Genomic DNA, 17,657 nt, shown 5'->3' with positions numbered 1-17,657 from the left:
ATATTTAAACATATTAGGCAAAACTGTGTGCAGGACAAATAAAATCAAGAATCCTGAAGTACTTAGTATGCTTCTTTTAAAATTAAGTGGTCAGTTTAGATCCTGTATAATTAAGTGTAATTATTAAGTAAATAAAGTATATTTATGGGAAGTTCTAGTTCTTAATTTAAATAAATTAATATATTACGTATACTTATAGCACATTTGTTGTAAGCGACTGAAATTGTATTGAATTCATTTAAGTTAATATCTCGTTAATTGTGAGAGACATGATCTTACAGTCATGACAGTGGTTAGCTTACTGGCGCTCATGTGGGATATACAGGTTTGAATCCGGCCTATACCACATAGTTAATATACCGTAGTAACGCAGGAACAGTAATGTAGATGTGCTGTGTTTGTACAGATGAAGAGCACAAGATGAGAGAGATTGAGACTGTGCTTGCAACAGAAAACTCTCGACTTAGAGAAGAACTGAACAGACTGCGTACTCGACCCTTTCCAGTCATCATTCAACAGCCTGTACAGGTAAACATCATTCATGACTCTAAACTGTGTACTTGAAACAGTCATTCTGACTGAACAGTACTAACTAATGGTTTTAATTCACGTGTTTTTGTCTCAGTCCCATCAGTCTTTCTCAGACAGTGAGAAACTGGAGTTATTAACACAGCTGGCGAGAGCTGAGGGTCGAATCCAGACACTGGAACAACAGGTTTGCTCTTTAATGGTGTCAGAAGACAGACATATTATCTTAGTGTAAAATATTGTATATAACACACTGACAAGAAATATTCAAGCTTAATTGATTTTATTAGCTTTATTTATAGAAACCACAGACAGACAGGACACGAGCACAGCTTTGATGAGCAGTCAATATACTGTCACGTTTAAGAAATATCTTACTACTGAGTGCTGTTACTGACCAATCAGAATCAAGCATTCCAGAAAATAGTAGCACCATACCATGCTGTAGCATGAACGTCACTTAAAATATATTCAGCGCAACCTCAAAAGCATCTGTTTGTTTGTAGAACCAATGGTAAGAATATGCTTATCCTGTGGTCGTGTTTGTTTATTTGTGTATGTTTGTTTCAGCTGAAAGAGAACTCTAGACGATGGGGTAAAGAGAAACAAGACATGTTGACTAGACTAAGTGAATATGAACATGGATTTGCTAGAACATCAACTATGATTCTTCATGACCTGCCTGTGGTGAGTAATGTAAGCATATTTTTGTACATGTTTGACACAGTTCATAAATACATTACATAGAATACAATACAATAATTGCATAATCTAGAGTAAAGGTAATTCTTTTGTAATGGTCTAATAGAAAAGTGTGACTGATTCTGTGTTGGGGCGGGTTCGACATGGACAGCTGGACCCTCTGAAGTGACCACAAACCTCTTGACTGAATGACTATTCAAAAGCTATTTTTATAGAAAATATGTGTATTTTTCTATGAATAAATATCTCATGTATTTATACATCGATGCTATCTTAATTTCAGGAATTTTTTACCCACCTTTATTAAAAAACTTAATTTACTAAGTTAGAAAAGGACACATACAGTAATATACTGTACTAATCAAAATATTGGACTCCACTGCTCATTTTTATAATGGTTTTCAGATTTACAATAATGGTATTGCTGTATTTAGTATTTTTAACTCATTTTCCTTAAGTGTCCATTCCAAGTACAGATTTTGGTTTCAGAAATAAATTGGTCTCCAAAAGGAATTTTGATTACAGGTCTTGAGATCAAATGGACAGTATCATAATAAAATAAATAAATTCAGTCCAAATTTTTACTAATAGTGTATCTCAGAGTTAGACTGTTTGCTGTCCCCAAAGGTCAGCGTTCCAGTGATGTCATGTCCTGTTTGCAGTTGTGCTATGTGTTTCTGTGCAGTGGTTTGACTGTTAGCATGATGGGCTTCTCAGGGATAATGATCAACTCAAACGTGATCCTCACCTCTACCTGTCTCTGCTTCTCAAACCTAAAGTTCTCCAGCATCTGCACACATACAAAAGAGAGCAAAGAAGATCAAATCTAGTGACTAATAGGATACTGGTATGGAAAAATTGTGCTGAAACAGATACATATTTGGTATCACTGGTAAAGCAATAAACTTAAGACACAAGATGCTTCAAAATGATCTGCCAAAGAGGCAACAAATCAGAAAAAGAAAAGGGCAGAGAACTGAACCTTGGGGGACACCATGAGAGACTGGAGCAGGTTTCTTTTCTCAATGCATTCAATGGAAATTCCTATAAAATGGTGATGTCATAGGCTGTTCCCTACCATATCATCTATCAGCCTATCAATTTTCAAAACTTCGAAATGATCAAAACTTTAGGTAAAAAAATAGGTAGATAATCTAGGTTTAATAACACCAATACATTGTGAATTGATGATTTCAAAGAGATCAAAATAAACATACATGAATGAGGAAAAGCTGCATCTCTGTTTCAGCGATCCTGCGACCGAGGCACTGGCGTGGGCCAAACCCAAATCCCAGACTCATAAAGTAGCAGTTTTCACTTCTGAGCCAGCGAGAGGGCCGGTACTGATCCGGATGTGTGAAAACCCGATGATCACGACCCATAGCGTAGAGACCCAGCTGTACTAATGTCTGATTGGGACAGAACACATGCAAACAGCCCAAAAATAAAAAACAATGTAAAATATAAAATGTAAAGTATCAGTGTAGTCATCAGTGATGGGCTCAAACTCACCCCAGCTGGGATGTGGTAATTCTGAATGACAATATCCTCAGTGATGTATCTTTGTAAGCTTACTGCAACAGGATGTAACCTTAAAAAAAAAGTTGTGTAAATGATATTTTTCAACAATTAAACTATTAAAATATTAAATAAAGTGATTAATTACCTCAGAGTTTCCTTCAGGGCTCCTTTAAGCAAAGGAACCATCTTGAGCATCTGCACCATGTCTCCCTTAGAGGCCACAAGAGCAGCCAAGATCTCCGCTCGGATCTCCTCCTGCAGGTCTGGGTGACGAGCCAACTCATAGAGCGTCCACAGCAGTGTAATAGATGTCTGAAACACACACAGGTCTTAGAATTACTCCCAAATATCAGCTTACAGTTGTTATGAAAATATTGGTGATTGATGATTTAGCATACAGTATCCACCCCTCCAGCCATCAGCTCTGTGATGCTTGCTTTGATGTCCTCGATGGACAACTTGTCTAGCATTAGAAGGCTGGCCAGCACGCCCGGGTACTTCCCATCGGCTTCAGGAGCTTTCCTCAGCTGCCTGTAGATATTCTGGATGCATATGTCCGCTGTTTTATCAAAGAAATCAGAGATACGGTCAATCACTGCGTATTCCAATAATGGGCACTTCACAGATACTGTATTTCTCTGTTAAAATAAATGGTGTGGGAATTCTGTACAAATCTAATGCTGTTATACCCTGGTTAAAGATTCCGTCCCAAGCATCTATGTGGTCCTTCCAGATTTTGGCCCCCAGGCAACGGAGCAGAGCCGGGGGAAGGTATAGCATTGGGGAGGTGGTCTTGAACATGAGGGTGATACAGTCAATGAAGTGCTGGGCATCTGGATCAATGTAGTCCAACAGTAGACCCAAGCGCTCGCCGTACAACACAACACTCACAGCTGACAGAAACAGACAGAAATGGATGATGTTCAACTTACATTTATCAAATTAATACTTAAATTAAACTAAATTCTTAAAATACACAAGTCAATGAAATAAAAATGCCCTTTGTTTGTGTTTAAAAGAACATTTAAATTCATGTTATAAGCCATTGTTAAAATATTCGTAGCGTAAAGGTCACTTGGATTATATAGAAGTAAAAAAATGTTGAAATAATCTGTTCATTATGACATTATATATACAATAATTTACTGTAAAAACAGTAAAAGTCTAAAAGCTTACATTCAAGCGCATATTTGAAGAGCTCGTGAGATAGATCTGTGGTCCATTCATTTTTTCCACTCCTCTCAATCTTCTTATAAACACGAGCCACAAAATCCTGACCGACTTCATCCAGCAGAGGCACAAAGTTGCCCTGAACTTTTGGTGAAATGACTTCCCGGTTTAGAATGATCCTATTATGTTTCCAGTCCTCGCCATCTCTGTGAGGAACAGATCAATGTGTTAAAGAGCATTTCAGTAAACAGAAAAGCATTTATGGACAGAAGTTGCTTACTTGAGAAGTACACCGTATTTGCGGTTCCTGTAGTCCCTGTAGGAGGTCCAGGCTTCCACCCTGAGTCTTTTGGGATAATGACCCTCGGCTTTGAACAAGATAGCAGCATCTTCAGGTCTGATGATGTTCACACTTTCATAGTGTCCAATTTTTTCCCTGTTCAGATTGATAAAGAATGTCCGTGGTTAACTCATTGGGCCTAGAAAAACATTATTTTTTGTATCATTGTATAATTTCTAGAGTAATTAATGAATATTAAGTAGCTACACTGAAGATGCAGGGTCCATGTAGATTGGTGATTATTATCATATGTATGCACTCACTGAGAGTTATTTTTAGCCAAGGAAATATTTTATAACTAATCATTTAGTAAAAACATTTAATTTACTGTAGAATTTTTTCTTAGCATTAATATCAGGGTTTACAAATCCCTAAACCTCTATAACACATGCACATATATATGCAATGATATTTTACCTGTAAATAGGACCGAACGTATTGAAATTGTGCACCATAATCCGATGAATATTCCTGAATCCATCCATTCTCCAGAACGTATAGAGATTTGCCAGACTGTTCTTCCATAGCCCAGGTATCTCATTGAAAGGCCGAACTGTTGAGTTGTCCCTGGGATACAGTGATTCTTTAACAGCAGGTACACTTCCTGTGTGATTGCTTCTCGCCTGTGGCAGTTCCTTCAGTGTGGACAGAAACTGAACCGAACGGCCACTCAGACTCCACCTCGCCATCACACACACTCACTCACTACCTCTATCTGCTCTCTCTCTCTCCGTCTAATGGAAAGCTTGTTTCGGTTTTTATAAGGCCTCCTACTCATGTCAAAAATGATGCAGGAGTGCACAAAGGGCATATGCTGGGACCACCCTAATTCTTCTCCACTCAATTTTCATTTGGCACACCATAAAATATGCAAAAATCAATTCGGGAAGAGACAAATCATATATACACTATAAAAAGCTATAAAAAATCCTTTATATTAATATAGTACATTGTGATCTACGGATTATAAATAAAATCTAGTAATAAATAAAATCTACTTGAAAAATATATACATATCAAAATGTATTATAAATATATTTAAACATATTAGGTAGCACAGTGCTGCATGTGCTCACTCAAAATACATATATCAATGATACAACTACACTACAAATGGACAGAACATGTGGTGAATTCACCTTGTAGTAGAGTTTTCTCTACAAACAGCTGTGTGTAGGGTCCAAGGGCAGGCGAGGTCAGAGGTCAACTCCCGAGAGAAACAACCTTGTGCAACAAGGCTACTGCCCAAACCAAAACACTAACCTCAAGGATATAGACTTCAACAGCTAGTAAAACATAATCTTAGATGTAAAACGAATATATTTTATTTGACAAAAAAAAACCTCATAAATCTGCAATAAATAGATTTCAAACAATCTAAAAACATTTTTACATATGCAAATATGTTCATTTAAACACTTTGCTCACACAACACAAAATCATAAACACACGTGAACACGCTGAAACAACCAGGAAATGAAACGTCTAATAACCGTCTAATAACCGTTGTGATATACATTATATATTTTCCTTTGATTGCAATAAACCATCTTCATGTGGTCTTGAGGAGTCTGATGAGTGTTTCTAACTTCATGGCTGTGTTCAGATCTCCCTGTACTTTCAGTCGGCCGCTGCTGTAAGCGGCGAACGGCCTCAGGTCACCCTGGAACATGGCCAGCAGATCCTTCTCACTCACACACAGGGAAACATCCGGCTCTCTCGGCAGGACACCATCACCACACGCTCCAAGACCTCAACACAGAGACAGAAAACGCTGAGACAGCATTCAGGAGATTTCACTGTAGCACACAATACAGTCTAGAAATGCTTCATTCCCTATTGGGACAATGAGTCTATGTAATACTCGTTTATAAAAAATGAAGGTGGTCAAGAAATATTCTCTTTTCTCAGTGGTCTGTTGGTGCTGAACTTTTCGATCAATAAAAATATCAGTTTAAATGAACAAAAAATTGAATAAAAAAAGATATTTGGAAGAATGTTAGCAATTATTTTCAGTTCTGGGACATCATCCACTACCATAGAAGAAATAAAATATTGTCGTTTTGTTCTTCTGTTAAACACAAAATGAGATATTTCGAAGAATTTAGGAAAACAAACAGTTCTGGGGCACCTTTGACTACCAAGTATTTTTTCCTTCTATGGTAGTCAATGTCCCAGAAGTCAAATTGCTAACATTCTTCCAAATATCTTTCTCTGTGTTCATCAGAACAAAGTCATGTCTACAGGTATGAAATTACACAAGGGTGAGTAAATGATGACAGAATTTCCATTTTTTGTTGAACTGTCCCTTTAAGTCCTACCTTGTGTCAGATCCACATAGTAGTTGTTGGTTTGTCCAGAGTCAGTGGAGATGTGAAAGTGATAACAGGCTCTGACCTGATGGACCAGCTCTTCAGACAGCACTGATCTGACCCGATCCAACAGCCCATCAACACTGCTGCATCTCACAGCTGCGACTGGGCCCGAATTCAGCTCGTCCGCAAAATCCACCACATCTAAAAAAAACACACACACAAAACGGGACTTTATATTACTGTACATATGTGTTTTCAAAATCCTTCCTCATTTAAATCACAACACCTCGTCAACCACAGAAGACAAATATCTCTATACATACACAATACTATATTCAAACTGCTTTGAACTGCCCAGACATAACTTCAAAACACCTTTAAGGCTTCAGACAAAGTCTTTATAAACTTACTTTTCTTGTTTTACACTATAAATAAATACAATCCTTACAGCCTTAAAATGAAAGTATGAACTATTCTTATTTTAAGATGTCTAAAATATGTTTATAATACAGTGGAGGATTGTAAATATCACCTTTACTAGTGTGAGATGCAGCCGTCTGGCTCAGGAAATGCATGGCGAGCTGCTGGATTGGCCCGGTCAGACCTTCTAACCCAGGGACTGATGGGGGCATGATTAATGTCCCCGACTGACCCCCGTCTGGGTCCCGGAGCACCCCCTCTAGCATGAGCTCCACGCGGTCCACCTCCAGCCCCCACGGCTTTGTCATCTCGTTCATGTCCATCTGCATCACACAAGCATTTAAAAAAAAATCTTACTTCAACGGTGTTGCAGTGTCACTTATAAATGACTAGTTTAAACTTGTGCAAATGACTCTTGAAAACCTTACAGAGTGAAATACTTAGGGTTTTAGAGTTTAGTCCTAAAATGAAAATTCTAGCATAATTTACCCTCACGTCATTGTCATTTTAAACCCACTTTTTCTTATTAAGTGAAACAATACTATATTCATGCAATTAAAATGAATGGGCATTTGAGCATCTCACCCCGAGATGCTCTCCGAGTTTGATTCTCTCTGTCTGTATCTCTCTCAGTGTCTTTTTGCTGAGGCTTTGCATCATGGCATTCTGTGCTGTGAGTCGCGTGGACGCGTTCAGATCCTGCACGGCCACCACTGACATCACTGGACTCCATATCCGGAACTGAATATCTGCTCCAACCGACACCAGTCCACCATCTTTAGTGGTCACCTGTTGGTAAAAAGATCGGGAATTTCAATGTTGTGAATCTAGATTGCTAATCTGGAGATGTCTTCATATAAATTTCAAGATAAGAGTGTTATGCATGTGTCTCGTATGGATTGTACCTTGCAGGGTGGAATATTAAAGGCTCTTGTCCGCAGGTCGACTCTCTGCCACTGATCAATCAAGGGCAGAACCAGAACCACCCCTGGACCTTTAGGTGGACGGATCCGACCCAGACGAAAAACAACGATCCTCTCATAGTTTGGTACAACCTGGAAATAATATTCTGCATTTAAACTGTCCGAAAACGTCATATAAGATCGAAAGTTCTCCGATCGTGTGCATGAAACTGACCTTTAAAACAAACCATCCAGAAATAGGGAAGCTTATTAAGGTGACCAGGAAAACAAGGAACGTTACAATCAAGTTGCAAATCCAGGACAGAAATCCTTGAGATTTATCTGGAAAAGAAACAAGATATTTCTATTTCTTTGATGTAATCAAAACAAAGAGAAGACAAAATGTAAAAAGAACACGTGAAACACAATAATAGTCTAGGTTTTTTATTTTATGGCACTCTCTGTGAGTGTGACTATATGTTAAAGTACATTACTAAAATATATACAGTATACTATAAATAATATAAGCACACTTCCCTTACTACACCATAACTTTCACAGATCCTACTATACAATACATACAGTACTATAATATACATTATATAAGTTATTATATTGACAAAATAAAGAAAATCTATATCCAATATATTTCATATACTTGATAAGAGTTTGGTTCCAAAATGAGATTTATTTAAATCATTATTTATTTTAAAAAAAAATTGTTGTGCATTCCAATTACTATCAATCAAACTGCAGTTAGCCATAATTACAAAAAAATAAGCTAACTAAAACAATAAAACACAATAAAAAACATGATAACTTAATAAAATACATGATTTTTGAAACAAAAAAAATAAAGTTCTCATTTTGGAACCAAACTCTTCATTTGCAATGTTCAGTGACTTACCTGTGAAGTCATTTTGAGTGACTTTGGGCACATAATCAAATGAATGTCCTCTCTGATGACACTGACTGTAAGTTAAAGCATCATGTGATGATGAAAACAGACCCAGTGTTTTACTGCATCCGTCTTTCTGTGACAATAACTGATACTCATAATCTGATGACTTCCTGGACATTTTCACTACGATATTATTATGATTACATATCAAACTGAGTCAAAGCACTTTGTAATACATCCGTAGCAGGAGGATCAAAACAAACATCACTTCCGCGTTTTGAAGCATCTAGAGTTGCGTCACGTGTGGGCAAGGCATGCGCTTTTGCGCCCTCTAGAGTAGCGGAAGTAACGTGACTCGTGTCAAGATTCAAATGAGCAAGGCCAACCAAAAATGACATTCGTAATTTACGTATTCTGGTGCCATCACAGATGTATATGACTTTTTTGTTTGTTTAATGCAAACTTTGTTTTTAAATCAAACTGTAAAGGTCACAATGTCAATGCTCCAAAACCACACACCTCCATCAGAAAAGCATCATTAAATGACTCCAGTAGGTGATTAAATGTTTTCTGAAGTAAAACAATACGTGTTTGTGAGAAAACAATAATATTTTTGATCTCATTTAGCTGAACTAAAACCAAAAAAATGAGCATCTGTGCACTACATTAAAATATGGCGACGCTGACTCACCTGGTTACTCGCCTGTCTAGACATGTGAGAAATAAGAGATTTGAACTTTCGGGACCTTTATATGTATATAAAAATGTAAACATCTGGAACGGCATGAGGGTGAATCGAATTATGAAAACTATTTTTATATTTGGGTGATCAATTTCTTTAAATGTGGGTACAAAATGCAAAATTATATTAATTGTGTTATTGTACTATAGTAGTATATAATGTATTATGTTACAGTGGGGGAAATAATTATTTGATCCTCTGCTGATTTTGTAAGTTTTCCCTCTTACAAAGAAATGAAGAGTCTATCATTTTTATGGTAGGTTTATTTTAACTGATATAAAAACAGAATATCAACCGAAACAAAACAGTTAAAACATATTATATAAAGGTTATAAATTGATTTTCATTTCACTGAGTGAAATGATCCCCGAGCAAAGCAAAACATAACTTTGTACTTGGTGGAGAAACCCTTGCAACCAGGTTTGCACAAGTTACAGGAGACATTTTGGTCCATTTCCTCTCTAAATCTTTAAGGTTTTTTGGCTGTCGCTCGGCAACTTGAACTTTACAATTTGTGTGTTTTACACAATGTTTTTCCGGATTTTCTGGTTGATATCTGTCTCTATCAGTTAAAATAAACCTACCATAAAAATGACAGACTCTTCATTTCTTTGAAAGTGGGCAAATTTACAAAATCAGCAGGAGGTCAAATATTATTATTATTCCCCCACTGTACGTAGACCTCTAAATAATGCCATTTTAAACAATACAATGTGTTTATATAAAAATAAATACAGGATAATGTAATTATACATTTTTATTTATATGTCCTACAAATAAGAGGCATATCTTTCAACTTTTATCAAAAGTGTCCCCTTTTAGAAAGGGTATCTGTGTACAATTGCTTTCAAACTTCATCAAACATATTGCTAAAAAAAATATTGCATTACAATGACTCTGGAAGGCGATTTGTATTCTCAACATGATGTAGAGAAAAGGGCTGAAAGAAATATCTAGAATTCCACTTAATTGAAATGCATAGACTTGTGAGCAACATTGGGCGTAGAAAACTAACACAAATAAAAAGAGACATAAGACATACCGTTGAGAGGCATAAAATAAGCAAACTATGCAAATCAATTATATACATTCGAGCTTTTTTAGCATTTAGGCAGATTCATTGGCATATTAACTATACGGAATGGAAGCAAAGCACCTAAAGTCCACAGGATTTTACACCTCGTGCAACAGTCTGTCAGTTTTTGAACATATCACACAGGAGTTTCTCCATCGGTGTGTTCCCGATGGTCCTCTGAAAGAAAAGCTGCTCGATTCTCTCTGAGCTCACAAAATGTAAAGATGGAAGGAGAAGCAACAGTCTGCCAAACCTGCGGAAAGAGATTCAATAAATAGTTAGTATTATGTCCTCTTTTAAAAACGACCTAGATTTTAATTTCTTGTGTTTGTGTTTACGTGTTTTCCCTCACCTGGCAACTTGACTGGGATACAGTGTGTGTATATGCTGAGCTAACAGCACCTGTGACTGATCTTGTAGGTTCTCCACCTGTTCTGGGTCTTTCAGCCCTCGTGTTTCTGTCACACAAAAAAACAAAGATGATTCATTTAGAAATAATCAGATTCCCCTATCAATTCATTGCATTTAGTTTATGGCGTTCATGTATGCCCCCTTGTGGTACAAGAGGGTAAACGCACCTGGTTTAAACAGAACGATGGCTTTCAAGCAAGCAAACTCGGTTGGATCCACTTGAAGGGGTTTGAATCGGCTGAACACTTCTTGTAGGACCCTCACATCTGAGGCGGAGGGGCTGCCCTTGCCCTGTCCCGGGGGCGAGAGATCAGGGAAGGACAGCAGGGGGCAGTTGTCCAAGGGTAGAGACCACTGAATCGCACACAGAAGGAAGAGCTCGCTCCACGCTTCTTCCAGCAGAATCACCTTAGAAAAAGAAAGAGAGGGGACTTAAATCTGCTGGATGGCAATAGACTAGTAAACCAGATTACTAGTCAGAGTAGTGAGCCAGAGTAATATTTTATGGTATCTAATAATAATAATAATAATAATAATAATAATAGATTGTTTATTTATTATGGCTAATATATAAATTTACTAAATTTACTAACAATTAATAATGATAATAATAACACTAACAATAATATTATTGTTTATTTATTAATGCTAATACTTAAATTAACTAAATTTACTAACAATTAATAATAATAATAATAACACTAACAATAATATTATTGTTTATTTATTGTTGCTAATATTTAAATTAACTAAATTTACTAACAATTAATAATAATAATAATAACACTAACAATAATATTATTGTTTATTTATTATTGCTAATATTTAAATGAACTAAATTTACTAACAATGAATAATAATAATATTAGTATATTGTTTATTTATTATTGCTAATATTTAAATGAACTAAATTTACTAACAATTAATATTAATAATAGCACTAACCATAATATTATTGTTTATTTATTATTGCTAATATTTAAATTTACTAAATTTACTAACAATTAATAATAATAATAATAACACTAACAATAATATTATTGTTTATTTATTATTGCTAATATTTAAATTAACTACATTTACTAACAATTAATAATAATAATATGAGTATATTGTTTATTTATTATTGATAATATTTCTATGAACTAAATTTACTAACAATTAATAATAATAATAATATATTTTTATATTATTCATGTTTATTTATGTTATTGCTGTTGTTGTTGTTATTATTATTTGATTATTTATTTTTCATATTATAATAATCACATTGATTATATTAACTAATTGACAAAATCTAAATGTACTAAGTGACTGTAAAGATAGAAAACTGCAGCGTTTGTATAATATACTTTTATCGTCTTCATTTTTCAGTTTTGTTGAAATATTTTGTGAAATAACTTTACAGTTGACTCTTACCTGGTCTCTGAAAGGCAGGTGGGAAAACACGGGCAGGTTCTTGGCCCATTTTACAGACATGAAGAGCAGGCGGGCCGAGGTCTCGTACACACTCTCTGGGCCCCGTGTGGGATAAAGTGCACTGCCGTACTCTGGAGAACTCCTCTCAGGTTCATTACTAGTCACGTCAATATTTTCATCCACTGCAAAAAGATTTAATATTGTAAAATGTAGGGATGTAACAATATTATCGATATGGTGTTATCGCAATAAAATTGTCTCAATATTATGGTGGTCACATGACTGTGTGAAACGATAGGTCTTCCAGGCCTAACATAGAGAATGTTAGGAAAAAATAATAGATGTTACCTTTGGCTAGGTCCATCAGGTGCAATTATTTTATTTTATAATATTATAACTCATACCTCTAAGCAACAGTTATGATTAGAGGATAAAGAAAACAGCATGCTTATTGCACGTTTTCAAGTCATCATTTGTCTTTTTAAATATTGCAATAAATATTGTACCGTGGACTTTATACCGAGGTGTTATCGTACAGTGAGACTTTGATATTGTTGCATCCCTAGTAAAATGTGACATATTATACGCTCTAAAAAACGCTGGGTTGTTTCAACCCATTACTGGGTCAAATATATGTATTTTCTAGGTTAATTTAAACCAAAGCTTGGGTTTGCCCATATGGGTTGAAACATGCAGAATGTAGCTCTATATAATAATCTGTTGTCCATCTACACCAGACTCCTCAACAGCTTTGTTGAACAAAGATAAACATTTTGTCTGGTTTAAGATCATCACAGGATTAGTTCGCTCCTCACCGTCTTCTGGCTCCAGTTTAGCGCAGGTCTCAGCCGTCATGAGGCTGGCCATGAAGCGATGGCCATTCTTGGGACTGCTGGGGTGTCGACTGGTATCTGTGGAGCTGATGATGGAGCAGATGGAGGAGCCCAGCATTGGGCGGTTGATGATGGAGCAGGTGGAGGATGACGTGGGCTCAAAAGTGGTGGCCAGGTGCTCTTTATCTCTGTCGACATCCAGAGCGTCTAACCTGACCTGAGAGGTACTGCGGGGCTGACGTTCATTCTGAACAGCTGCGAGATGGACGGAGAGGTTGAAAAATGATCGGAAATAAAACAAGCTGATAAAGGAGAAGATGATGTTTACTCACCATCCTTGTTCATGCCAGCCTGAAGGCATTTCTTCAAGCGACAGGCCTGGCACTGATTGCGATGGGCTTTATCCACAGGACACATGCCTGTACCAGCCTGACATCTGAAAATGTCAATATTCAAAATGAAAACGTTAACAAAACTGCTTTTATTTATAACTTCTCTGCTTCTAAATATGCGAGTCGTTTTCTCACCTGTAGATGAGTCTGCGTCTCACGCTGCGCTTGAAAAAGCCACTGCAGCCGTTACAAGCGTATATGCCATAGTGTTTTCCACTGCTGGTGTCTGAACATACTTTACAGAGGAGACCTGAGTTTAACACTTTGCCCGGAGCAGGACTTTTACCTGGAAAAGCACAGAAAACAACTTGCTATTCCAGTTCACAATCTGAGATTTTGTACATTTTGACCAAAAAGGAGCTAAAGTGTCATGATATTGCATAAAAATATGTTTCATGAAATTTGGTTAAATTGTAAAACCGAAATCGATAATACCATTAACACTTTTGGAAAGCTCTGCACAATGTTTGAATTCTTTTCATTCAACACGCTTAACAAATAAATCCACAAATAAATAAATAAACCCACAATCGCAATTTGCAGTAGTTTTTAACACATGTTGCATGTCCACTATACAATGTTAAAAAAAAGAAAAGAAAACAAACGAAAAAAATGTTTTGGACAAAAATATTGTGTTTTACATTATCACACATTATTAAAACGCAAAGCAATGCAGTGCAAAATCTAAAACACGGATTTTCATTTATAAAATAGTGTATTGTGCCCTATTTTGAAACGTAATTGAATAAATAACATTAACATACCCTCCTGACTGTCATCTGAGTTCCTCGAAGACTCGGAAGAGGCAAACTGTACCATGGACATCTCAGACATCAGATCATCCATTTGTTATACTGCCAAAGTTCCTAAAGTGCATGCACCCTGGCTTTTGAGGCCAAATAATCTGTTCCTACAAGAATCCTTGAGCTCACAATGAGATGAATCGTCCACCGTTTAGACTTAGTTTCTTCAAAGATCCTTCAGTGAACAAGTCGGTCCTGATGATGACCTCTGGTTTGGCTTCTTTATCTCACTGTCCTGTCTCTGAACTTCTCGTCTGTTGGTTTTTTAAAGTGGGGACTGTCACCTCCTCATGGTGTGCCGGACAGTGAGTGACTCTAAAGTCTCACGCGGGCTCCCTAAAGGAAGACAAGGGGATTAGCAGCAAGCGCTGTGTAAGCAAGTGCCTATTTGTCATCCCTCTTAATCTTTACTGTCCATCTAGGGGTGGATCAATCAGTCACACTCAGTATTAGCTCCATCCACAACAAGTGAGAAAAGAACAAACAAAAAAAGAATTGGGTTGAGTCATATCTCGCTGCATGTCTCTCTCTCTCTCATATGTTGTTTTCAAGGTCTTTTGGCATCACTTATGGCACATGGCTAATTTTCCTATTGATTTCTGTGAATGTGGAGATTTGGGAATAAATATTGTTTTCATGGGTCGACACGTGTGTTTTTGTTATGATTTAACAGGGATGCAAAAGAGATTCCTCGCTTGTGAATTGTGGAGGGGAGGGGTCATTCTAAGCATGTGGCTTTCTTTCTTCTGCAGAACACAGAAGATATTTGAAAGAATGTTGGGAACCAAACAACACTGAACTCCATTGACTTCCATTGTATGAACGCAAAACCACTGAGACATTTCTTAAAATATCTTCTTTTGTGTTTCATAGAAAAAGTCATGTAGAGGTTTTGAATCAAATGAGGGTAAGTTTTTTGGGGGGTGAGAACTACCCTTAATGTTGTTAATGTTATCATTTATTTGATAGTAAAATATTTTGATTAACACAAAATAGGAGTATTCTTATCACTTAATAAGAAATAATAAGAAAATCTTTGTAGTCTTTCAGATATTTTACTTTTAAATAAACTATTACTCATTTCAAATTTTTAAACTATATAAGCTTAAACACCTATATAAGCTAAATCACAAAAAAATGAGTCATAGTCCTAGAGTCAGAGTCTGTAGAGAACATCTGCTCGGAGATTCCTCCCTAAAGTTTTATGATTTCATCATTATTTAATCCTCAACTGCCCACCAGTAAAATGAGGCAATGCTAATCTGCATTGGCTCCAGTTCCCCAAATCTACTTGTCATTACTCAAAAAATGATGTCCAATATTGTGTCCAACAGTGATTGACTGTGGCATGTTTACTTATACTGTAAGCACACTAAAATCACTTCACTGTTGTTGACAAGCAACATGAATGTTTTCATGATTGTTTTATATTGTACATGTCATATTTTCGTTGATGATTTATGTGCATGTACAGGGAAAGTGTTTTAGTGTTGTGTGTGTGTGTGTGTGTGTGTGTGTGTGTGTGTGTGTGTGTGTGTGTGTGTGTGTGTGTGCGTGCGTGCGTGCGTGTGTGTGTGCTTTTTAAAGACTTTTTTAAGTTCAGTTCTAAGTACAATTGAAGAGTTTAGGCTATTTGCAAAAAACGATAACTCAGTGTTTTTACATTTTCAAAAAGCATGTTTTTTTATTATATTTATATGTTTTGGTTGTGTTTTATTGTGTTAGTTAGCTGTATTATTCTTTTTTGTAGTTATTATTACTCAATCAAAACAACCCAACTGCAGTTTGATTGATATTATTCAGAATGCACAATAAAAAACATAATTTTTGAAAATATTTAAAAACAGTGTTAGCTGTTTTAATTCTTAAACTAAGCATATAAATATACAAATATAAAGTCTCTCATCATAGGTCATAAAACTGCATACTGGAGAAAAACTATATTATTATATTCTGTAAAGTATTAAGTGGCTTAATATGTGAAAAATAAATTTCATTACACAAACTATGAAATATACTGTCAATATGTGTATTTTTTAAAATACTAAATGTTAAAAAATGTATTATTAAATAATTAATAATGATTAGAATTTAATAATACTTTTATTAATAATATGTTATCTTTACGCTACACTGCAATGTTTATTCATTATTAGTTTTTTATGATTTTTGTCTTTCTTTCTACAATCAATCAAGATTCAGACGAATAAACATCTAGAACATGGTTAGAGAGTCGGACTCGTGACCAGAAGGTTGCCGGTTCGATTCCCAGGGCCGGCGGGTAACGACTGAGGTGCCCTTGAGCAAGGCACCAACCCCTACTTGCTCCCCGGGCGCTGCAGTGATAGCTGCCCACTGCTCCGGGTGTACGTGTGTTCACTACTTGCTGTGCGTGTGTTCACTACTCTCTGGATGGGTTAAATGCAGAGGTCACATTTCGGGTATGGGTCACCATATCTGACTAATAGGTCACTTTCACTTATGTTGCAATATAAGATTAATTAATTTTTATTTTAGTTTAATTCAGTTTTTGTTTATTATCATAATTTTAGTGCTTTGAACTTATTTCATTTTATTTTTGAGCCAAACATTTCAATTATTCTTTTAGTTATTTTTTTTCCTATAACTTTTAGGTCAATATTTTATCTGATTTCAATGAACAGTAGAAATCAGATGTTTTCAAACATTTAATTTTAGTAAACTAAAATAACCTTCATGCATACATGTATCTGTATGTGTTTAAAAATTAATATACACTATACACAGACATAAATTATGTAAAAACAAACGTTTATTCTGGATACAATTAATCGCGATTAATTGTTTGACAGCCCTACTTTATTAATTTCTATAGAACTTTGTTTATTTCTTCTTCACTGCAGTGTTTAAAATGTTAACCACTTGTAGAGTACAATAACTAATCCCCATGTAATTGTACAATAATAAGTCATAATAAATCATAAAATATATCATTTAAAGACAGCATGCATCTGTAGAAAATGCAGAAAATGTGACGATGATGTCATGTCAACACATCAGTTATGAGTTAAATAGCAAATAACAGTGTACACTCTCCAGGAGTATACCCCACCACCAACAGCAGCCATTTCAAATCAACTAAGTGGCTTATCCTACCATAAAACGCGTTCTCTCAAGAAAACAAAGACCTCAAGTTAAAAGAGG

At 35.9% G+C, this 17,657-nt stretch overlaps 3 protein-coding genes across 3 annotated transcripts; all 3 read right to left on the bottom strand.

Moving 5' to 3' along the window:
• Positions 1-1,897: 1,897 nt before the first annotated feature.
• On the bottom strand, positions 1,898-5,086 carry LOC130552087 (cholesterol side-chain cleavage enzyme, mitochondrial-like). Its single transcript, XM_057330179.1, has 9 exons — positions 4,679-5,086; positions 4,202-4,357; positions 3,928-4,127; positions 3,441-3,644; positions 3,150-3,310; positions 2,897-3,063; positions 2,743-2,821; positions 2,448-2,639; positions 1,898-2,020 (listed from the first exon to the last, which is right to left on the bottom strand). Exons 1-9 carry the CDS (start codon positions 4,948-4,950, stop codon positions 1,898-1,900), a joined length of 1,554 nt encoding a protein of 517 aa, XP_057186162.1. The 5' UTR covers positions 4,951-5,086.
• Positions 5,087-5,458: 372 nt separating this feature from the next.
• Positions 5,459-9,068, bottom strand: stoml1 (stomatin (EPB72)-like 1). Its single transcript, XM_057329654.1, has 7 exons — positions 8,806-9,068; positions 8,134-8,240; positions 7,902-8,051; positions 7,582-7,785; positions 7,109-7,319; positions 6,583-6,777; positions 5,459-6,013 (listed from the first exon to the last, which is right to left on the bottom strand). Exons 1-7 carry the CDS (start codon positions 8,975-8,977, stop codon positions 5,814-5,816), a joined length of 1,239 nt encoding a protein of 412 aa, XP_057185637.1. The 5' UTR covers positions 8,978-9,068; the 3' UTR covers positions 5,459-5,813.
• A 718-nt stretch (positions 9,069-9,786) lies between these two features.
• Positions 9,787-14,930, bottom strand: nr2e3 (nuclear receptor subfamily 2, group E, member 3). Its single transcript, XM_057329653.1, has 8 exons — positions 14,436-14,930; positions 13,807-13,957; positions 13,612-13,715; positions 13,262-13,534; positions 12,447-12,628; positions 11,195-11,435; positions 10,969-11,074; positions 9,787-10,869 (listed from the first exon to the last, which is right to left on the bottom strand). Exons 1-8 carry the CDS (start codon positions 14,515-14,517, stop codon positions 10,737-10,739), a joined length of 1,272 nt encoding a protein of 423 aa, XP_057185636.1. The 5' UTR covers positions 14,518-14,930; the 3' UTR covers positions 9,787-10,736.
• Between the last annotated feature and the right edge of the window lie 2,727 nt (positions 14,931-17,657).

The sequence above is a fragment of the Triplophysa rosa genome, linkage group LG3, assembly GCF_024868665.1.
Source record: "Triplophysa rosa linkage group LG3, Trosa_1v2, whole genome shotgun sequence".
Classification (NCBI taxonomy): domain Eukaryota; kingdom Metazoa; phylum Chordata; class Actinopteri; order Cypriniformes; family Nemacheilidae; genus Triplophysa; species Triplophysa rosa.
Note: the sequence above shows the minus strand (reverse complement) of the source record. Positions and strands in the feature narration are given on the sequence as shown.